The sequence below is a fragment of the Schistocerca serialis genome, chromosome 2 (assembly GCF_023864345.2).
Source record: "Schistocerca serialis cubense isolate TAMUIC-IGC-003099 chromosome 2, iqSchSeri2.2, whole genome shotgun sequence".
Lineage (NCBI taxonomy): Eukaryota > Metazoa > Arthropoda > Insecta > Orthoptera > Acrididae > Schistocerca > Schistocerca serialis.
Window position 1 is genome coordinate 1,126,400,386 of NC_064639.1, and position 24,560 is coordinate 1,126,424,945.

At 42.1% G+C, this 24,560-nt stretch overlaps 1 protein-coding gene across 1 annotated transcript in view; it reads left to right on the top strand.

Annotated features, from left to right (window-relative positions):
- Nucleotides 1–1,684: 1,684 nt before the first annotated feature.
- Nucleotides 1,685–24,560, top strand: part of LOC126456662 (protein yellow-like) — a 175,540-nt gene continuing 152,664 nt past the window's right edge. The window contains exon 1 of the mRNA XM_050092406.1: nucleotides 1,685–1,837. Within this exon, the coding sequence (XP_049948363.1) occupies nucleotides 1,720–1,837 (118 nt within the window). The 5' untranslated portion in view covers nucleotides 1,685–1,719. The remainder of the gene's footprint in view (nucleotides 1,838–24,560) is intronic.

Consider the following 24,560-nt stretch of genomic DNA (forward strand, 5'->3'; position numbering starts at 1 on the left):
TTCCTGGCGAACTGCTTGGGATTTTCTCGGCCTGTTACGCATACAGCGCCTTATGTTACGCATACAGCGAGTGTGCAAGGGTTGGCTACATTATTTTCTGTGACAAATATTACCCGTATTTCCTTACAGCTTACTCCTCTTTTCCTCAGAATTTCGAATATCTTGCTCCATTTAATATTGTCGTACACTTTTGTTCTGGTTACGATGCCACTCATTAGTAACCGTGTATATAAGAAGAGGAAGAACGTAGGAAAAGAAAATTAACACTAATACCAAGTTGCGATACTACAATGAATAAGAGCGCGGAACATCGTCTCTTTGCTGTTTACCATTTCGAATTAGTTCAGTGTTGCGCCCCTAATGAGAGCGTAAGCAATTTGATTTGGAAAGTAATTCCTAAAAGGGTGTTTTGAAGCATAAAAACACTGCACTTTGGCATTTATGATGCAATAGCAACCTACAACCAAGGGAACAGTGTGGAGTGTGAAGTTCTGAAGGCATTAGGATTTACAGCTGCGGTGAACACTGTACGAGCACTAAGAAATATTGACAGAGAAAGGATAAGAGGAGCAGAAAGAAGAGAAAGGCATATGAAGTATGATGGAACAACAGGCCAGAAAAGAAGACAGAAGAGGAAGCTTTTGGAGGATGAAGAATAAGACCCTGATAATCCATCCTATAGTGCAGGAATGTATTGAGAAACGTTGATAGCCATTTCCCGTAAATTAGAATTTTTCGAATAGAAGGAACACTTTCTCAAAATTCACTCAAGCTAGAGAGACGAAATTTTTATACAGCACTCCTAGTGGTCAAACTTACATTGTAACACAGCCATTTGGCAATATGTTCAGTAGTTTCATTTCAGTTTAATTATAAAGCAATTATTTGTAAAAAAAATGAGGGTCATTAATAAAAAAAATAATTGGAAGGAAACTAGAAAAGATACTACAAAATCCCTCTGTCATAACTGCAATACTAAACCACTATATACGTAAAAAAAATTCAAATATTTCTATTTGGTAGTTTATTCATATATGTTCCTCAAACTTAGTGATTTTAACATGGGCAGCATAGGCACCTCCGGCTCCCCTTAATCTCAGACATGATGCACATGCTTCTGGACTTTTTAATAACGTTTCTTAATGTAGCACAGTAGTTTTTATAATATTTGGCTGTTCCTGGGTCATTACTCTTTCTTGTTGTTAGATACAGTTCCCAGTTCTCATCAGCAGGAGCACGTCACGTGGTGGCGCCGATGGTGGTGGTGGTTAGTTTTTAACGTCCCGTCGACAACGAGGTCATTAGAGACGGTGCGCAAGCTCGGGCTAGGGAAGGATTGGGAAGGAAATCGGCCGTGCCCTTTCAAAGGAACCATCCCGCCATTCGCCTTAAACGGTTTAGGGAAATCACGGAAAACCTAAATCAGGATGGCTGGAGACGGGACAGAACCTTCGTCCTCCCGAATGCGAGTCCAGTGTGCTAACCACTGCGCCACCTCGCTCGGTGGCGCCGAGTCTTGCCGCACAGTACAGTAAGGTACCGAGACGTGACGTCACTTACCCGCCCCCGCGGCGTCACCGCGTGAAGAGGGGGAGGGGCGGCGTCGTCGCCCTCTCCGCCGCACTTTTGTTAGCCCGGCGCGGCGGCGACAACGGCAGTGCGTGCCCAGCTCCGCCGCGGTCACTCCACACTCCACAGCGCAGCTCAGCTCGGGTCAGCATGGCCCTCGCGCAGTCGGACTTCCCTCACTGGTTCGCCGCGCCGCCAATCCTCCACGCTCCGGCCTTCGACCCCGCCGCCACCTTCCCGGAGTTCCACAACCAGCATCAGCACACAGGTCGGTTTCTGCCACTGTCGCAGCGTCCACTTGTGCGAAGCGTGTTCTCATGCTCTTACAGTGATCTCGTGTACATGCTGGACCCTAATGAACGTGTTGGAATTACGACCGCCCCATATTTCAGGCCGAGCAACGGCCTTGCCGCAGTCGATACACCGTTTCACGCAAGATCACCGAAGTTAAGCGCTGTCGGGCGTGGCCGACACTTGGATGGGTCACCATCCAGGCCGCCATGCGCTGCTACCATTTTTCGGGGTGCACTCAGCGTCGCGATGCCAATTGAGGAGCTACTCGACCGAATAGTAAAGCCTCCGGTCAAAGAAAACCATCGTAACGACCGGGAGAGCGGTGTGCTGACCACACGCCCCTCCTATCCGCATCCTCAACTGAAGGTGACACGGCGGTCGGATGGGCCACTTGTGGCCTGAGTGCTGAGTGCATATTTCAGGCCAGCATTGGATACTAGGCGACACTGCCCGCTCGCGAGAAAGGTGCACTCACGGTGTGTACCTACTCAAGTATGGTACTTGTTCGCAGGATTAGTGACTCACATAACTAACTACATTATTACGGACGTCCAGTATACGTCAGAAATAAACGTCATGCCGTATGCATCACAAGCAAGCAGGAACACTGCTTTCCATTCAGTTGCGACTGATGCAGAATTGCAGTAATTACTTTTGTAGTCAAATAACCAATGTGCTAACAACAACGATCAGTGTTAACTGCTGTTGTGTGACATTCAGACTGAACAGATGAAGCCGAGGCATCTGTGGAAGAAGAATCAGAGTGTGTGATGTGACATAGGAGTACAGGATGTTTCGTATGTGAAGTGGACTGACAAGGCAGCCAGTCCACAGTGACGGGTAGCCGATAGAAAGGCACGCGTACACACTCACGCCGACGGGCGTCAATTCTGGAACAGGATAACTATTGAATGGTAGCAAGAAAAGTACGTAGCTGCTTTATACTTAACTTTATTATTTGATGACTACAGCATTCTTCTTGAGACATTTATACTATAACTCTCAAAGTAGGTAAGGCTAATGGCGCCTTGCTAGGTCGTAGCCATGGACTTAGCAGAAGGCTATTCTAACTGGCTCTCGGCAAATGAGAGGAAGGCTTCGTCCGTATGGTCGCTAGCAATCTCCTCGTACAACTGGGGCGAGTGCTATATCGTCTCTCGAGACCTGCCTTGTGGTGGCGCTAGGTCTGCGATCACACAGTGGCGACACGCGGGTCCTACATGTACTAAATGGACCGCGGCCGATTTAAGCTACCACCTAGCAAGTGTGGTGTCTGGCGGTGACACCACAGTATGTACTTTTTATACTCGGCACTGTCATCACACTTGCCAGTTGGCAACAAATGCGTTTCCTCTTTTACACAGCAAATACAGGAGAAGGGAACAAATTGCTGTATAGCAGGGAAACTATTAATCTCCAAATATTGGTCGTACTTACACCAGTATTTACTCTACTTTTTTTGTTTACACATTCAAGCATTTTGTAAGGGGAATTTAGATACATAAATATACAAGATGGTCACAAACAGTGTGAAAAGCTTGTAAGGGTGTTGCAGGGTAGGTTTTGCTGAGAAATAATTGTTAAGAGAAAAATTCAGTCATTGCACCGTTTCCGATTCAATTAGATTTGAAGCCAGTCAGTCCGTTCGTTGCGCCCGCAAATTCAAGCAGCTTGTCAGACACTGCGTTGTCATCCGTGTTCTTCGTTTGTTATCCTCAAACCTGATAAACGTAGCTTTTGCTCACCTAGTTTAAATTTATCCTTTCCGAAAATGGTACATTTTAAGTAATAATCAGCATCTGAACAAGTGGTAAATCACGCACCCACAGAATGTCTGTGCATTGTCGCATTTTAGCGTATGCTAGTGCTTGAATTTGCGCTTGCATCGACCTGGTGGACTACTGCCAACGTTAATCTAATAGCAATCGGTGCAACTTACAGAACTTTTTTCGTAACAGTTATTTATCAGCAGAATCTAACCTGCAACACCCTTACAAACTTTCCAGACTGTTTCCCTGTTTAAACATAGTATGAAGGGATTTTAAGGTTAAATGCAACCGACGACGAGGTTTTTAGTTAGAATTTAAGCTCGGAATCGATGACTGTAGCGAACCAAATTGGTTGTGTTCTTTCAAATAAAATATTTAGGGAAACCGTGGAGAACCTAAATCTGGATTACCAAACATGGATTTGAACCCCTATATTCCTGACTTTCATTTCTCAAGCGCCCCCCCACCCCCCCCCCCCCCCCACCCCCACCCCCCCCCAACACCTCTCCCGAATTCAACGTTGTGCTCCGCCGCCTCTAATAGTCTTGTCGTCGATGGGAGATGAGACCAGTCTTCTTTCCTTCTTACTTCCGTGATATTTCGTGAATGGATGCAGACAATGCAAAAACCTACGTTGATAAGTGATTTCATTCGAACAAGAGAGACCCTCCAGTAACATTAATAGATGCATACCTTTTGTCTCTCGAGATACAAGAACTGCAGGCTTCATTTGTAATGGAACTAACGGTATTAGCCGACTGTATGTTTGTACTGGAACATTTCGCTGAAATAAGCGGCCAGAGAGTCGTTTCGATACGTGCTGCAATATCTGTACGCGACAACAGAAGTTAAATGCATTATGCTAGCAGCTTCAGCTATCTCGTTTAGAACAATTTTCTGCTTCTTTCGCGAAATGAATCGTTATGCCACGTACTTCTCCTGTCCAGAACCCTATAGAGCGTCATCATCATGTGCACCGATACATTTAATGGCCCCAATATCTGGCTACGACTTCTTTTACCAGGTCTTTATCCCGCATCTTCAAGGATGCGCCGTATTAATCCAGTCACAACGCCTTTCCCTCCCAGGACGGAATTTGTGTATCCCATCTGTCTGCGTCTAGTCTTATCCCATGTAAAAGTGTGAGAACGTTTTCTAATCATTGCAAAGTGTGTAACTGAGGCCTGACGTGGTACCAGCCCGGCATTCACATAGTTGGATTTTGGAAACCGCCTAAAAGTCACATCCGGACTAGTCGGCACACCGACCCTCTATTCGGGACTGGGGCACCTTTCTGAATCCCGGAGGCTGTGTGCTAACACGCGCACCCGTCCGAACGGGTCTCTGTCTGCCTACGACTGCTATCCGTAAGTCGTACTCGCCCCGCTAACTGTGATCTCGTGTCGAAGATCATTGTACCAAGTTAAGTGTTGTCCAGTGAGATTGGTTCTCATACATTAGTCTTTGGTTATATTCTTTGTACAACAAAATGACCACGCTTCCGTCTGCAGTTGATAAACTGCAGACGGAAGCGTGGTCATTTTGTTGTACAAAGAATATAACCAAAGACTAATGTATGAGAACCAATCTCACTGGACAACACTTAACTTGGTACAATGATCTTCAGGTCGTTGGAATAGCTAAGAAATGCATGATGGTGAAATAAATAGGAGAAAATATCCTGTGTGACACTCAATAAGAACAATAAATATCAGCCTCTGGTGTTTATCTCTTCGATTAATAGTCTTACGACAGCACTGAGGACGAAATGAAAAAAAATTAAATGTATAAAATCACTGTCCGGATGAGTGAATAGAAGGACAATATATCGAGGAAGAATGCTGGGTACATCTACTACAAATGAGACGAAGAGAACTTACGAAGTTCCCGACCGACACAACCTTGCCTAGTGCCTCGTCTGTCATATTTTCGACTTCTGCTCGAAAGAAATAAGGTAGAAATTAACGTTTTGTCTAAGTCGGGGGAGAGGGTCATTAGAGATGGAACTCATACCCGGTTGGACAAGGTTGATAGGGAACAGCGACCATGGCCTTAATGAAGAAATCTTCTCAGTATATTACTATCACAAGCTATAGATTTCTGTATATTCTTAGAACACTAACAATTTTGTTTAGCCATTTTTTCGTTTGTGATCCTCTAAAAGTGACCGTGTCGCAGAAACATTATAGGACTGGATGCAGTCTGTATTTATAAATTACGACTTTTTCTCAGTGAAGAGAGAATAATAAAATCGTAAATAATCGTAAGCACTTACCAAAAAAAAAAAATGCGCAGAGAATTAAATTACGAGTACTTTTAGTTTATTTTGGAATACCTTAATAAAACGTCGAGCTGAAAATGACAATCTGTTAAATCATTTAATGACTATTCTACAAACAGAACAGTAAGTAAGTCAAAAAGAGTCGCCCCTTACTACCATGAAAAATTTTGTTTTCACGTATGGAATAAAAGAAGGACTCCTGAAGTCACAGATGCAACATGTTTGAGCAAGAAAACTAAGAAGAATTCGCGTTGATTTGTGTACGGGGGGTATTTAGAGCTCTAAAATGTGAGTCGTCGAAGAAAAGATGACTTTCTTCTCGTGAACGACTATTGTAGAATTTTAGCAATTAGTCTTCGACATCGTTTCTGAAACGAATTGTTACGTAATAAGATTAATGCAAGGAACGCAAGAATACGAAAAGGTATTTTAAGGCATAAGAGGGCTAATTTTTATGTTCGATAGGTTATAGAACATAAAATGAATTGGCGAATAAGAAAATTTTCTTGAATATATTTGTTTTATCTCTTTTTTAAAAAAAACTTCCTGTATAGTTGAACAGAATGGATAATTTGTAATGACAATGATCTCAACTAGTATTTAAAAAAATCGATTTTTAAATGCAGTTGCATCTGTGTACACATTAGCTTTAGATTAACATAAACAGAACTATCTTTTTGCTTATAGCTGAGTACCCGGCATTGTACAGGTACGAATTTATCGCAGTCTTCTGTTACTTCATCACCTCCTTCCTTTCTCTCCCTCCACGTTATCACGCTCACCTCAATAGGAGACTGGTGGTTCTCAGACCCACAGTATTTCTTTCCAGATTGTAACTAATATGTGTACCAAATTTGCCTGAAATCGTTCAAGTGGTTTAGGATGAGCTTTTTACGCGCGGCTTTGCCCACGTACGCACATTTCAAATATATTCACAAGTACTTTTTTAATTATTTTTACTTAATTGTAAACGTTTTGACCTGTATCTCTAGGAAATTTCGCCCTCCAGTTTCACTTTCACGCAGCTCAATGTTTATGACGTATCACGTGTCGTACACTGTTCCAATTTTGCAGGTACATCCAGCGGTAAATGTGCCAACTGTCTGCGAAACATGTTGTGGGTAGAGTTAGTAGTAAACAAGTAATAAATTAAAAAGTCATACATGATGCGGTAGTTTTTCACGAATCTCATTGTTTATGACGTCATATTTCCTGAATTATGAGTCGTGGAACGATCTATTTTTGTAGGTACGTCCAGTCGTGCATGTGGATACTGTCTGAAAAATGTGTTACGAATTCAATTAGTAGTAAAGGAGTAATAAATTAATATGTAATGCTTCATGCAGCGGTTTTACTACACGAACAGTGTAAATGTAGTAAGTAATAAACTTTTTTTCTCTCGTCATGTTGTGGGGATTATCGGCGAGAAAGTTTCATAAAGATTTGAAATTATGTGTAAAATTTGTTGCAATCCTTTGCGTGCTCTCATTTTCAAATACTGGATGAACGAATTATGGTATTCGCGCGTTGTGGTCTGAACTGCTTTTTCATCCCTAACCCTCACCTGTTTGATAGGTAGGTGCTTTTTAGTCCCACAACGATTCTTTCCAGACAGTAATCGATATACGTACCATGTTTGGTGGAAATCGATGTAGTGGTTTAGGAGGAGAAGTGGAACATACTTATATACATACATACATCTACAGTCTGGTCCCTTCAATCCCACAAACCACATACATATATTTCTATAATATTTATGCTTCGTTGAGTAATTCATCTGCACTGTGTTATAAGAGATATAAAAGATTTCATTTTGAACATTCATCTTGAATGAAAAGTATTTCATATCATGAGAATGTCATATTAAACGCCTTTCAACTGTCAATTTTCGACATTATTGTACTAGGCAACCAGTTTCAGCGTTTTACTACGCCATCTTCAGGCCCCTGACAGATGTGTAGGAATAATCTATCTCGCTTGTGATCAAAACAGGGGCCAGCAATACTGGTGTTAGTAGATATTTGTTGCAGTGACCACTTCAGCCATCACCTGCCGGCTGTTTCGATCACAAGCGAGGTAGATTATTCCTACACATCGGCCAGGGGCCTGAAGATGACGTAGTTAAACGCTGAAACTGGTTGCCCAATAAAGTAAGCTTGAAAATTGATGGCTGAAAGGCGTTTAATTTGACATTCTGTATCGAACAGCCGAGTCCCACAACCATCGCTAAAGAGATGGACATACAGATGTTTCATCTGCTATCCCCTTCATTTTCTCTACTTTCATTTTCTAATTTCCTAATTTTACTTTTTGAACAAGAAAGGTGTGAAGGAACTGCGGTCTCTGTGTTTGCAATTTGTAAGTCGTGCATCAAACATATAAAGCCAACGCGATCGGTGCACTGAATGTGGCATACCGTTAAACATGGAGATTCTTAGCGTAACACCTCTGAACCTGTAGTAATTCAGTTGTCGAGAAAATGTAGTAAGTGATACAGAGGCGCAGAGGTTGTCCTTGAAATATTCCGAGCTTGTGCCCCGTCCCTAGAGAGAAGATGGCCCAGTTTGGTGGGTGTTACATAAAGTATTAAATACCGCAGTCCTGACAGCGTGACCGGGTCTGTTGAGGAGTGCAGAGAACCCAGAGAGAGGCAGGCCGGCTGCTATCAGAGCTCCACATCTGGGTGCTGCCCCTCTGTGCAATCACTGAAGTGCCGTAACGGCCAGCTGCGAGGCTTCATCGTTCTCCCACTGAGAGATCGAAGTTTCTCCACGTTCCACATAATTGGGATATTTGATCCAAACGCAGGTTCTAATTAGGATTAAATCAAATTTTTAAGAGGAGGTTTACTATCTTTGGCCCGAAAAAAAGCATTTTCTTTGAGAATTTTTTTCCCGGTATGTATTATAGGTATCAATGTCAAATTTGGTCAAAATGTTTATTGATATTTCTTCTACAAACTGGAATTTTTTCGACCGGAAGTGTAGAAGAGCAAAGGCGGAAGTGCCGTCGGAACGAAACAAAATTTCGATGTAGACCTCCACGTGCGGTATGCCACAGGTCAGCCGGATCGTGTGAAATCAAAACTGAGTCGACGTTAGCCAAGTATATAAGATTCTTTACGAGTTGTACCTCTCTTAAGTTATTTGGTCCACAGGAAACTAAATGGCGGCCATTTGAAAAAAATAGTCGACTTCGTCGGCCAAGTAAAAATATTTATAGTTGATGGGTCGGAATAAAAGTGGTACAACTCCTAGACAATTTCGTTAGCTTCGTCGGAAACAAAGACTCGTGCCAATCTGTTCAGTAGTTTTGTAGTTACCATACCGCGCGATAAAAAAGTCTTTTTCGAGAAAAACGCGTTTGAAGTTTTGACTGCATATAAATGCAATATTATGCAACGTACGTTCAATCTGCTATTCCGGGTCCATAAACTAATCCTTTCTCTTCCTCATATAGGGCGTTCTGTTCGATCTGGGCCATCCTGCGCTGCTTCAGAGCCGCTCGTACGGCCGGTGACATGCGGTTTTCAGCCGCTTGAATCCGGTGGTCGTCCGAATGCTTGGTGAACTGCGTCGAATAGAGTCCCAGGGTGACATCCATCCTTGTCATGGTCTTCAGAATTCCTCAATATCCTTCGTTGAAGTTGATCACTGCCAGGAAAGCTGCAATCTCCACATTCTTCGCACCAGAACGCAAATTCTTGAGGGCTAACTTCGAAACACACGTGTTCAAACTTTCATTTGAATTTTGTGTGTTTCCTCCGAAGCACCAGTACAATAACTCGTCCTCCGAAGGAAAAAAACTGGTGCTTGAAAAAGACAGATTTCAGACAGGTGCATTTTTTTGTCCAATCGCTAATAACAAACACTTCCGTTCCGTATTCGGAAAAACCGTTTCAGGGGTAGATTCTAAGCACGTTTATGAATCCAAAAATGCAATTTAAAAAAATAGATGTTTTGAACCAATAGATAGTAAAGCTCTCCTTAACTATCACTTATTTTGTTCTGCTGGTATAAAATTTCTTCACAGATTTTATAGTCCAAAATCATAAGTGCATACCACACTTTTGCTAACTGACCAAATACCGTTCAGAATGCACGCGACTGCATGCGCCACCTAATATGTTCCAAAACGCCGCGCAAGAAACTGGATTTTCCGGGGCCCGTACCTCAGGTTCTATTCGGGACAGAAAGGTAGGCTAAAGTGTTTTGAACATTATGAACAGACCTTGGGCTAGGGAGTATTTATACACCCAACAGAAGGATCGTCTTTCTGTAACTATCCTACAGGACAGGACAGGGTCAAAGTTTGAATATTACACAATTCTTCCAGCTAAGGCAAATGGAGCCAAAAGCTTTAGATGTGATCTACGGCGCGTCTTAACGGGCTTATGGAGACAGCTCGTTGGTTGGTTCATGAGAAAACACGAAAAACGTAGTTTTTGATTACCAAAACCGAACCGCGAATTCCAAGGCGTATATGCGCATTAAATCGTTATAATTTTTACGATATATTCCTAAGATGCCGATCTCGAACAACGTTGGAAATATTGTTGATATCTTTATCCTTTTCCGAGATACATAGGGTCAAAGCTACCGTACTTGTGCACGTACTATATGCACGAAATATCGGAAGTGAGGCGAAAAAAGTAGTTTACAAAGTGACATAGCACAGAGAAATAGGCTATAAAGCGTCTCCTTTATCGTCAGAATGGTACTGGGAAACCCGTGTTGTAGTATTGAAGCATGTGTAAAACTTACGCGCACGTCTAATTCTGCCTGGAATGTGAAATTAGTTTTTCGTTGTTTCAGTCCCGCCTTAGTAAAGTATCAAAATTTCACTGTCTATCGGAGCGCAATATAGGAGAATGTGCTCGTGTTTAAAAGATTCTCACTGAAAAGTGGGGTACAATCTACCTTTTTCTATATTCCTCAACAGCTTTCAAAATTTTCTCTAAATTTTTTTCACGCAAACAAATTCCCGCTATTTTTGTGCTGAGAGAGAGACAGAAGACAGTGTCAGTGCGAAAGAGACGGAAAAGTAAAAAAATACTAGAAATTAGTAGATATGGGTTGTGATAAGGTTCAAATAGCTCTGAGCACTATGGGACTTAACATCTGAGGTCATCAGTCTCCTAGGACTTAGAACTACTTAAACCTAACTAACCTAAGGACATCACACGCCCGAGGCAGGATTCGAACCTGCGACCGTAGCGGTCGCGTGGTTCCAGACTGAAGCGCCTAGAACCGCTCGGCCGCAGCGACGGCTGTGATAAGGAAAGAGCGAAGGACACAATGGTAGTGTGAGAGGAAGATAGGAACACATGTCAGTGGAACGTAGTTGACAGCGACAGAAAAGTGCTAGTAAAAGAATGAAGCATACAATGCCAGTGGGAGAAGAATAAAGAGAAGGAGAAAGTGGAAGGGGGTGAGAGTCAGTGATAATGAACAATGGAGTCTATGGCAGTGACCACGAGGAAGAGAGAGGTAGTGGCCTTGAGAAGAAACAGCAGCAGTGGGAAGCTATGAATGAGATAGCAGCAGTAGGAGAGAGTAGTATGTAGGTAGTAACAGTGACGGTAGATAGTAGTAGTAGCACAGAAGGAAGGAAACTATGTCTGTGGGACAGGAGACAGTGGCAGTTAGAGAAACACAACGACATAATGACTATGAATGGGCTGAGTGAGTGAGTGAGTATGGACGGGCATTTGGGAGTGGATGTGTATGAGCGACTTATAGCGATGGACTAGTGGGTAGGAGAGCTTGTGCGCGTGAGATGTGAGTTACGTGTTAAAGACAGGCGCAAAAATGTTTGGGAAGATTTTTAAAGGTGATGCGGGAGTTAGAATGAAGCAGCTGGCACCCCATTTCCAATCTGAGTCTTTTAAACAAGCATACTCGCTTTTTTTGTGCCCAGACAGGAGCATTTTTCTGCTGGTTAAGCTATCCTTGGGGACGTTATATTATGAAACACCAGCAGCCGTCGTTTTGATGTTATTTTATGATATTGCAACCAGTTTCGATGATTCAATTCACCATCTTCAGGCCATAGCTGACACTGAATGGGTGAATTCCAACTACTAGCTGTTGATGGCTGCAGGCACAACATCGTCGATAAAGTATTCTACGGTAGTGAGTTCATAGATGTTGGCCATTGATTGGATAGTAAATACGATTGGAGTTCACCCCTTCAGCGTCATCTAAGGCCTGAGGAAGGTGTACTGAGTCAGCGAAACTGATGGCAATATAATAACATCAAAACGACGGCTGCCGCTGTTTCATATTATTACGAAAGTGAACGACCGATGTCCCACGGACCATCGATCAGAATGAGGGACATTCGTATCTTTGGTGAGATCCAGCAGGACCTAACGAGTGCTCAACACGACTGACTGAACGCTATAGTAAAATACTTTTCTGCCTACATCTGGATAACTTCAAAATGCTATAAATAGAAAGACTCTACAAAAAAAGCCAAAAAACTTAGTGTATTAAAAAGGAAATGCTTTCGTAATGTTCTGTAAGTACTACTTATTATTGATAATATTTTCATAATATTAGAAAAAGTATGATTTTGCTCACATTTGTTGTTGAGCAGTTCACTTTTTTGAGAAATTAAAAAAAATGTGCAGGTGATGATTGATTTTTATTTTCGTTAAAAGGAATAAGGACATTAAGATATTATTTCCTTTTCACTATTGTCGTCAGGCTCTTTCAACACCGTTGGAGAACTCAGCTAAAATTATAATTGTTACTCAAGCTGGTATCGCGCATTTACTGCAATCTTATAACAATGCTGTGAAACATTATTTAAATTTTAAGCCAGTTCGAAATACTGTCTGCCATAGTAATATGTCAACACCGCTCCTTTCTATAAACAGTGAACCTTCTTTGTGGAGACGTTTTTGTCTGTTCTTGCATACCATGCACTGCTTTCAAATTAAAGACATGAAATGTAGGAGAATTACACTTTCACATGAAATGAAGATAATTACACAGTCGTTGATTGTCAAACTCTCCAGTCACGTATTGTCGTGCAGATCTCGTATTTATTAAACCCTTCCTTGTTTCACCTACGAAAAATATTGCTTTCATAAAACTTCGATTTCATGGGTTTTTCTGGTTGTGCTCCAACGAGAGCTACTTGCGTTGAAACAAATTTCGTGAAATAACTTCTCGACCAATCTCTCTAGCAGTCACAATAGTGGCAAAGAGCGCGATGAGATTGTGACACGGAGCCCAGTAACACACTTTCAAAGTTTCTCTGTTTTGTGTCACATCACTAAGCTGAACCATTCTTGCTACATCTTGCTAAGACGTAGAACACGTCACATGCCTTACAAAAAAGTGTTCCAAGTGAAAACTTTGCTGATCATTAAATAAGACATTCCTACGTATATTCATTTCAAATTTAATCTATGTTTAAATTGATTAACTGAAACTCACAAATACCGTGCACCGGAAAACTCATAGTAGACGTCCCTTTTGTTCCTAGTGTTATTTTTATGAGCGCTACTGCTGTCTTCAAACCGTGTCAAAGCGAGATTCATTTTCCTTTCTCTGAAAACGTCTGCGGTATATTCCGAGTTGGGCCTCGATGCCGGTATTTCAATGTTCTTCATTTAACAAAACACTTGGGCTTGTTAATATCTGTGATAGTTTGGAATATCGGTGCAATCCACCTGGATATTGTCTACTCTGTTCTTAAAATCATACAGTTCTCGCTTCTAATGAATTATTTACTATGCTACAGTACAAGCGTCAACTTGAAACCAGTATACTTATTTTGTTTAATCCATACTTTTCAGATACTGCTGACTCTGTTCACCCCAAATATGTGTTACAGATATCTCTGTCTGAAATCACCTTTCCTTATTTGTTAGCGTTGGATGCTGCAAAACCAGTGACTACTTGAAACGAAAGTGCACTGTGCGCTGATTGGTGATCTGTATATTTCACTTTACATATTTCCTTCGTCACTGTATTCTAACTTCAGAATCAAGTTCACTAATAGCGGTATCTTCGGAATATTGAAGGCAATTCTTCTGATTTTTGTTCTCCGAAACTTTTTGGTATTGAACACGATTCGTTTCAGTTCGCAGTTTATGCGTGCAACGTAACTGAACGCCATGTTATAGAATTACTGTCAATATTCTCTGTCTGTCGACTGAATTTGCCTTATTTATAAATTGTTACTTCATAACACCTGTTATCGTTACCACAGAAGTACTACTAAATACTGATATTTGTTTCTTAGAAATTTACATAGTATTCGGAAAGAGAAACCTAGAGAGGCGTGAGTAAACCAATAAAAAGTAAATATTGAGCTAAGTCTTTGTATTGTAGATTTTTGTGTGTCTATTCTTTTTATTGTATCGTTTCATTGCATAAAGCTGTAATATCTAGTAAACCCAGCTAGAATAATAGAAACAATTGTAGCATTCCTTCGTATTTTTCTGTTTATGTTAAATAAAAGAGCTGGTGAATATTTCAGTGGCAGCATAATTGAATCTACTTGATTCTTATACTTTCCAAGCGTCCATTAGTGGCTGACAAAGAAACCTCTTATCAAAATTACCCTTTCTCTTTACTCCTCCGTTCATTATATCAGTGAGAGAAAGAAGTACGCACATATTCTAATCCTGTCTTGTTCTCTTGTCACCACAAAAGACTGCAAGTGAAGAATTCAGATTCGTTTTCCCATACCTGATCTCATTTACAAAGTTGTCACAAGTGAGTATTTTGTTTAAGCGCTCCCAGTAAAAGTTTACTGGGCACGAGTGTATTGACCTTGAACTGCCACAAATCTGGGAGTGGTTAACTAGCGAAGGTGATTCGATTTTTATAGATATGTTACAGATGTACATATGTTTATGACGAAAGCATCTTTTTCTAGAGATGCACTTGTTTACATTTCACAGTCAATGGACAAATGTGTAGGCATTAAACATAACAATTTCAGAAGCGGCGGGCACAGAAACGTATTAAGTTGACAACCAAAGAGTAATGCACCAACCGGCCCCCACAACTAAACAAATGCGATCCAGTTACATTAATGTGATCATCTCCTACATTCGAAGTCAGCGTGGAATAAGCACTCACAGACGGCAGTTGGCAGCACCAACGGCGGAGGGGATATAAAAAGCGCGTTAGGGGTTGCGAAAAAAATTGCAGTCTTTGTTGTAATGCGCTAAAGAATCGATTTATGCTCACGGGCTTTTGGGTTCATGGGTTTTCGGATCAAGGGTGGAAGAATTTTCGAAATGGCTAAGTTCGTAAACTGTTCGGATGCAGTCATGGTTAACGTACACCGTGCATGCCAAAATGGAGCTATCCAAAACCAGCACCAAGGCATTTGTCGTGCACAACGGGCCATAGATGACAACGGTGAACGACAGCTGCAGAGAATACGCGTGCAGCTGGGAAGAAACTGATCGCCAGATGAACCGAGTGGCTACCAGGAGCGTCTACTCAACAACCGTTCAGCGAACATTGCTGCGTACGGGTCACAGTAGCAGGCGGCTGGTCCATGCATTTGTGCTGACTGCTGCCCATCGGCGACGGAGGCTGGGATTCACACACCAGTACCGCAACTGTACTGAATCACGTTTTGCGCTCCATCGCACAGACGGCCGTTGGCGTGTACGGTGTGAAACGTCTGTAAACAAACATCCTGCAACCAGGAGCGAGTGTTATCATCTGGCTAGTTATTTTCGACGAATTCTTTACAGACGAATGGAAAAACTGGTGGACGCCGACCTCGGGGAAGATCAGTTTGGATTCTGAAGAAATATTGGAACACGTGAGGCAATATTGACCTTACGACTTATCTTAGAAGAAAGATTAAGGAAAGGCAAACTTACGTTTCTAGCATTTGTAGACTTAGAGAAAGCTTTTGACAATGTTGACTGGAACACACTGTTTCAAAATCTGAAGGTGGCAGGGGTAAAACACAGGGAGCCATAGGCTGTTTACAATTTGTACAGAAACCAGATGGCAGTTATAAGAGTCGAGGGACATGAAAAGGAAACAGTGGATGGGAAGGGAGTGAGACATGGTTGTAGCCTCTCCCCGATGTTATTCAATCTGTATACTGAGCAAGCAGTAAAGGATACAGAAGAAAAATTCGGAGTAGGTATTAAAATCTATGGAGAAGAAATAAAAACTTTGAGGTTCGCCGATAACATTGTAATTCTGTCAGAGACAGCAAAGGACCCGGAAGAACAGTTGAGCGGAATGGACAGTGTCTTGAAAGGAGGATATAAGATGAACGTCAACAAAAGCAAAACGAGGATAATGGAATGTCGTCGAATTAAGTCGGGTGATGCTCAGGGAATTAGATTAGGAGCCGGCCAGTGTGGCCGTGCGGTTCTAGGCGCTTCAGGCTGGAACCGCGTGACCGCTACGGTCGCAGGTTCGAATCCTGCCTCGGGCTTGGATGTGTTTGATGTCCTTAGGTTAGTTAGGTTTAATTAGTTCTAAGTTCTAGGCGACTGATGACCTCAGAAGTTAAGGCTCATAGTGCTCAGAGCCATTTGACCCATTTTTTTTTTTTTTTAGATTAGGAAATGAGACACTTAAAGTAGTAAAGGAGTTTTGCTATTTGGGGAGCAAAATAACTGATGATGGTCGAAGTAGAGAGGATATAAAATGGAGACTGGCAATCTCAAGGAAAGCGTTTCTGAAGAAGAGGAATTTGTTAACATCAAGTATAGATTTAAGTGTCAGGAAGTCGTTTCTGAAAGTATTTGTATGTAGTGTAGCCTTGTATGGAAGTGAAACATGGACGATAAATAGTTTGGACAAGAAAAGAATAGAAGCTTTCGAAATGTGGTGCTACAGAAGAATGCTGAAGATTAGATGGGTAGATCACATAACTAATGAGGAAGTATTGTATAGGATTGGGGAGAAGAGGAGTTTGTGGCACAACTTGACAAGAAGAAGGGACCGGTTGGTGGGCCATGTTCTGAGCATCAAGGGATCACCAATTTAGTGTAGGAGGGCAGCGTAGAGGGTAAAAATCGAAGAGGGAGACGAAGATATGAATACACTGAGCAAATTCAGAAGGATGTAGGTTGCAGTAGGTACTGGGAGATGAAGAAGCTTGCACAGGGTAGAGTAGCATGAGGAGTTGCATCAAACCAATCTCAGGACTGAAGACCACAACAACAACAACCACAACAACAACAGCAGTTAATTTCGTGACATTCCCTGGGTGATATCGTCATTCTGGAAGGCACAGTGGATCAACACAGGTATGCATCTATCCTTGGCGACCATTTCCGTCCCTCCATGCAGTTTGTTTCTCCTAGGTATGATGGCGTATACCAGCAGGAAACGCAGCGTGTCACGCAGCACGGAGTGTACGTGCATAGTTCTAAGAGCACCAGGATGAGTTCTACGATACTTCCCTGGCCACCAGACATTCTGGACTTAAACACAGTCGAGACTGTGGGACCACCTCGATCGGGCTGTTCGCGCCATGGATGGTCAACCGAGTGACCTGGCGCAGCTGGTCACGGGACTGGAGTCGCCACGGCCCCACATCGCTGTCGGTACCTTCCAGAACCTCACTGACTGCCTTCCTGTACGTTTCGCATTGCAAAAGGTGGTTAAGGTGGTTCTTCAGGCTTTTGACGGGCAGTCACATTAACTTCAATGGACAGTGTACATGTACACTACTGGCCGTTAAAATTGCTACACCACGAAGATGACGTGCTACAGACGCGAAATTTAACCGACAGGAAGAAGATGCTGTGATACGCAAATGATTAGCTTTTCAGGGTATTCACACAAAGTTGGCGCCGGTGACGACACCTACAACGCGCTGACACGAGGAAAGATTCCAACCGATTTCTCATACACAAAGAGCAGTTGACCGGCGTTGCCTGGTGAAGCGTTGTTGTGATGCGTCGTGTAAGGAGGAGAAATGCGTACCATCACGTTTCCGACTTTGATAAAGGTCGGATTGTAGCCTATTGCGATTGCGGTTTATCGTATCGCGGCATTGCTGCTCGCGTTGGTCGAGATCCAATGGCTGTTAGCAGAATATGGAATCGGTGGGTTCAGGAGGGTAATACGGAACGCCGTACTGGATCCCAACGGCCTCGTATCACTAGCAGTCGAGATGACAGGAATCTTATCCGCATGTCTGTAACGGATCGTGCAGCCATATCTCGTTCCCTGAGTCAACAGATGGGGACGTTTGCAAGACAACAACCATCTGCACGAACGGTTCGACGACGTTTGCAGCATCATGGACTGTCAGATTGGAGACCGTGGCTGCGGTTGCCCTTGACGCTGCATCACAGACAGGAGCGCCTGCGATGGTGTACTCAACGACGAACCTGAGTGCACGAATGGCAGAACGTAAATTTTTCGGATGATTCCAGGTTCTGTTTACATCATCATGATGGTCGCAACCGTGTTTGGCGACATCGCGGTTAACGCACATTGGAAGCGTGTATTCGTCATCGCCATACTGGCGTATCACCCGGCGTGATGGTATAGGGTGCCACTGGTTACACGTCTCGGTCACCTCTTGTCCGCATTGACGGCACTTTGGACAGTGGACGTTACATTTCAGATGTGTTACGACCCGTGGCTCTAGCCTTCATTCTATCCCTGCGAAACCCTACATTTCATCAGGATAATGCACAGCCGCATGTTGCAGGTCCTGTACGGGTCTTTCTGGATACAGAAAATGTTCGACTGCTGCCCTTGCCAGCACATTTTGCAGATCTCTCACCAACTGAAAACGTCTGGTCAATGGTGGCCCAGCAACTGGCTCGTCACAGTACGCCACTCACTACTCTTGATGAACTGTGGATCTATGCACCAAAAGCCGGCCGAGGTGGCCGAGCGGTTCTAGGCGCTACAGTTTGGAATCGCGCGACCGCTACGGTCGCAGGTTCGAATCCTGCCTCGGGCATGGATGTGTGTGCTGTCCTTAGGTTAGTTAGGTTTAAGTAGTTCTAAGTTCTAGGGGACTGATGACCTCAGAAGTTAAGTCCCATAGTGCTCAGAGCCATTTGAACCATTTTATGCACCAAAATTGCGTGAAAATGTAATCACATGTCACTTCTAGTACAATATATTTGTCCAATGAATACCCGTTTATCATCTGCATTTCTTCTTGGTGTAGCAATTTTAATGGCCAGTAGTGTAGTGAAGATTTGCCATTGGGAGTGCCACTCGTGCACAACAGAGAAACATTAGCATTCAATTAGATTACAACCTTTTTAAAGTAATAACAATGCCAACAACAATTTACCCTTCTGTATCCCTGTACTACGCAATGCCTGAGAGCTGTGGAGTTGTGTCAAAATGCTCGGGTGCATTTGTATTCCAACACCACACACATAAGGACGGACTTAGACCAAAGCGTTGCGGTGCCGTACAGAAGACCGCCATAAAATCCTCGGTATCTTTTTCTCTTAAAAGAGCGTATGTAAAAATGCCACACTGCTTTATGATGCCGACTTAACGTAGAATCAGGGTGACCACACCTGTTAATATTCTACTGAAAGACAAAATCAACGCACCTTGGTTGGGCTCCAGACGCAAATTATTTATTTTGTATGATGATAGAGGTGATAAGTAAATTTATTCCCTTTTTTTGCCTTCAGATAGACAGTGGTTCCTGCGCCAGAGTCTTTGTAGAGGGCACGCTGAAATCACATAACGTAACAGTATTGGAAATAACTTCATCTCTGTCGCACTTCTAAATGGAATAGGTTTCTGTCAGCGTAAACTCTTACTCACTCGACAGGAGGAAGTCGAGACTCTCCACTGTAACAATTAGATTGTCAAACACGCTTTTGCTAAACGTGGCAATGCAGGCAGATGACGCAGATATTAATCGATATTTAGAATCGTTGACTGTATCTCGCTCACAAAGCGTTTGACGCAGTTGTCTACCCTTCTGCTTCCTGTAGCTCACCATGAGGATTTGTAAGTTAAATTTAGTTAATGTCTAGTATACTGATGAAAACGTATTCGGACACAGAATTTTCTGTGATAGTGATATCGCAAGATTCATGTAAGGGAACATTAAACGAAAATATTTTGTTCTGTGATCATGATGGGAATTGGCCTACCCGTTAGCTGCTCTTTATTTTCTGCGGAATGTATGAAACATCCTCTTTGGAAAATTATAAATTACTATGCTGATAAACCTCTTACGTTATTTGATTTTCAAACAGCTGAGCAGAACTGAACGTACTCAGACATTTCGCCCTTTACTTATTCTGATCAACATTAAACTGACACACAATATTTTTAGTGCAACGCAATCTGACTTTCAATAATCCCTACAAAAGTATGGCCGTGACTAACAATAACCTATACCTTTCATGAATGACTTACCTCACAAAAATCTTCGTTACTCGAACTACTGCAATCTACATCGAGCGCCAATACTGCCAGCTAAATAAAAGATTCTAACTACTGAAGGCACTAACTACTGATAGGCATACTTATCAAATGAAAGATTTTGATAGAGAACAAACAATGAATTTACCTTAATAGTGTTCAAAATTCATTATATATATATATATATCAGTTCATGACATCCAGTCTCACAAATTTACTGTCTCTGATGGACACACGTCCAGATCATCCGCTCTCAAAACTCTGCCATCTCTCCCCCCACATCCACCACTGCTGGCAGCTCACCTCCAACTGCACAACGCTACGCGCTGTTCACATCCAACTGCCAACACTACAATAGCGAATATTCCAACAATGCCAACCAGCCACAGACTGCACACAGCACAGCCAGTGATTTTCATACAGAGCGCAACGTGATATTACCAACATAAAAACCTAAACAGCCTACTTACAAGTATAGCTAGAATGCAGTAAAGGGTAAGCTCACCGCTATGTCTGTTGTCGATGTCGGCTTCCTGAACTGATGGCCATCTCTTTATTTGCCCTTCCGCCAGGAAAAAACTTCTGTTGCCGTGAGGATTCGCGTCTGCATCCTCTTGTTGATAGTCAGACACAGTGGCAGCTAGCTACCGAAAGAACTTAGAAGCGAGTCATAACTAATAGTGTATTTTTCTTTTCAGTCTGTAATTAATATCAGAATTTAAGAACTGGTGTCAACACGGTAGGTGTCCTCTTGGACGGCTCTCACTGTGATACTTTGTCGCTCTCTCCTACTCTAGCTCTTTGTCGTATGCTTGCGTTATTGAAACGATTTTCTTAGAGAGTAAGTACCTGTCATCATCTTCATAATGGTCAATGTCGCCCCTCGGAAATATGGTGCTGTAGGACAGGTCTCCCTCAGATTTATGCACTCAGCCATACACGTCCAATGTTCCGTTTCATGTTCTCTTAAGTCAGCTAATGGTCTTCCAGTAAGGCGTTGTCCCTGTGTCTTCTTATGTACTGGAAAGCAGCAAAGAACCTCCATCTACCGTCCATTCGCGTACCTACAGATTTCTACCAGTTCGCTTACATTTTCATTACAGTGGCGATAACGACTTCCACTATGGTTAGTTCCTGAATCAGTTTAACTGTTCTCGTGCTTCTCCTAGTAATACAGAAGTCATCAAGTGGTCCAGATTTGATCCACGCATTATGTCCTGTAGAACTCTTCAATAAGGAGAAACTTCATACATGTGGAAAAAGCTAAGAACTGCATTAACAAAGGACGTCCATCTCTTAGGAATTTAATTTGGGTACATCATTAATAAGAAACTAGACATATACTGCAAAATATTATTTATGCTAATTCCAGATAAATGTAACCTCTAGCAAATTTGCATCCTCTTGTTGATATCAGATACAGTTTCTTCAGTTTTATTTAATAGCTACTTTTTATGTTCTGATGGTAATTTAATATTTATGTAAGTACATTGGAGTTGAGTAAAGAAAATGTTGACCAAAATATCTGCTACATGAGTAGTGGACGGTATGAACATCCATATTTGCGTAAAGAGGATATGGGATGAAAATACTCTTCGTGGACCGCAACAGCTACTGAGATGGTCGCAATCAGTTTTTACCTCTTTGGTGAGTGAAACAGTTTCATGACTATTGCATCATATCCTGAGATTACGCACGTACTTTCTCACGTTCTAAAATTCCTCACAGTTTCATTCCCAGTGGGTGCAATCTTTCTCGTAATAGCCAGACTACGCTTAATTGAATCTAGAGAACATCAGTCGAGGGAAAAACTGTTCACTCCGTTCCTGTGTGAAATCTGGCGGTTTGCGCACACCGCTGTAATCGTAAACTCTCTCTTACGAAGCCTAACAGTGTTAACTTATAACCAAGACAGTAATGTATGAATCGTCAAATTACGTGGCGTCATTATGCTTATTGAATATCGAATTCTGATCTGAAAGGAAGCTAACGTATCCTAAGAAAGTCTTAGCATGTGTGAGCCACTTACAAACGAGACCTGTTATAAACGTTTACTCCACGAATGGGCTTGTGTGCTTTAGACTTTAGTCGCATCGTACACACACATTTCAAGCTGAAGTCTGATCTGTGTAATACGGTATTTACCTCCTAAAACTTGTAGCTGTGTTGCCTGTTAGTAAGTCAGGACAAGTTTATGATATCACGAGCCCTTTGTAGAATAGGTGTATGTAACCAGGTCGCACTTTTTTTCCCTACACGGCGTGCAATGTCATTTTTCAGAATCAGAGCTCTAATCATCACTTACACTCATTCCATCTGCATGTCGACATTGAGAGGAGTCTTTCAGACTGTGGCCAGCTAGGCTGCAAGACTACCAAACAACATTGCTGTGCCCGTCGTTGCGGCCACCGTTATTTCGTTTAGTTCTAAGGAATAAAAATGTCCATCTTGCTCCTCTGCTATGGCAAGACTCCAAGCTTTCACTGTGACCACATGCCGCAAGGTACCTCGAAATAACAACCACTGGCATTAGTTCCAAAAGAGGTTGTGAGCGGAGCGTACTCCGTCGCAAAGTCGAAATACTAATTCTGGAAACAAAGTTCAGGCTGGATAATTACTACGGAGTAACGTTCTCTCTTCCACAAATGCCAGTCCAGCAACGTATGCAAGGGATTTTCCGTGAAATTTGGAATGTTCGGGAGAGGCCTTGCCAATGCCTTAAGTTATGGAGTCTAGTTGTGAAATAAGCCTGTACAGCACAATCGGTCACAGTGTTGCCCTCGGAATACCAAGTTCTGGGTTCGTGTCCGGTCTGCCACATAGTTCTAATGTGTAACAAAGTTTGTTATTTCACAGGCGGTATTTTTCACAATTTTTATTATTATTTATTATGATTAAGGTCCTTAAATTATCGTTCCGTGAAATAAAGGAGACACTTATTTTGTTCTACGCTCCTCTTTTGTTCTTCTGATCCTTGATAGCCTCACAAATTGCTTCACCGCCTAGTAGTTGGGTATCCACTTCGCTATACGCTTCCTACTGCCACTCCGGATATATGTCAAACCCATCTCCTTTTCTTGTCCCGCACCCTTTCTGGATATCTCTCAGTTTGATATTGTGTCGACGCCTCTTGCTGTTGCTTTCTACCGTATTGTGCGATACAAAGTCCGTTTTTTAGAAAGATAGAACACAACAGCATCGTTATCGTCATTAACATTTGGCATACCATGATCTAATAAGGCCTCCTTCAAATTTCTTCATACATTACAGAGTCCAGGTGTGACCATCCTTGTTTTTCGTACAAGGCTATAATGTCATCTATCCATCTACTAGATCATCTAGTTGGTCTTTTCGTTTCTTTTGGAATCCATCGTAGGACTTCTTCCTTGGTCAATCTGCTTTGGTGTACCAAAAACACTCCAGACCATTTTAACTCTTCTATTTATTTATTTCGATTTCCATATAGTCGTTGTCTTCTATAACCTCAATACAGAAAGTCTGTCAATCCATCCTGAGACAACATTCGTACAATTTTATCTTAGATCTGTTCATTTTAAAGTTATCGTAATTGACTTTCTGTCCTAGTTTAAATCTGAAGACGCTTTTTTTTCAGCACCAGAGGCAAAAACCAGAATGTCATCAGCAAACGATTCTTATTCAGATTCGTTCAATTAACACCCATTCAACAGAAAACATTTCCCGTATCCTCAGAAATTATATTTATTTGGTCACGAATCGGCGTTTGGCATCTTCAGGTGACTACGGAATATGTTAAACACAGATACAATGACGTGCGACTTACACAGATATTGTTTACACAGAAGATACAAAGTGTATAAAAATGATGACATGTATTTCGGATAGTGGTAGTTACATTAACTAAAAAAAGGAAAAGAAAATTGTATGTGGAGGTATATTTATCAGTTGATGAAAAATAATTCTGAATTAGAATTTCGATCTATCTTTTACCCAAAGAAAATTAACACAACGGAGAAAAAAGAAAACTGAGTTTGATCGTTTAATTCTATGCTCGCATTGTGTGTCACATGTTTATTGATTTATAGTATTTCCAGCAGCGTCACCATCCTGCTTTGCTTTACAGAATGTATAACATCACATTATACATGATATGAGTGGCTTTCCGTTGAAATGTGATCGGCAAAGGTTGAATCTTTCTTTCTTAATCTCCAGCTTCGATCGTGTTCGGATAACGTAATTGCTACAGCTCTGCCTGACTGACCAAAGTATACTTTTCCACAGTATTTGAACATG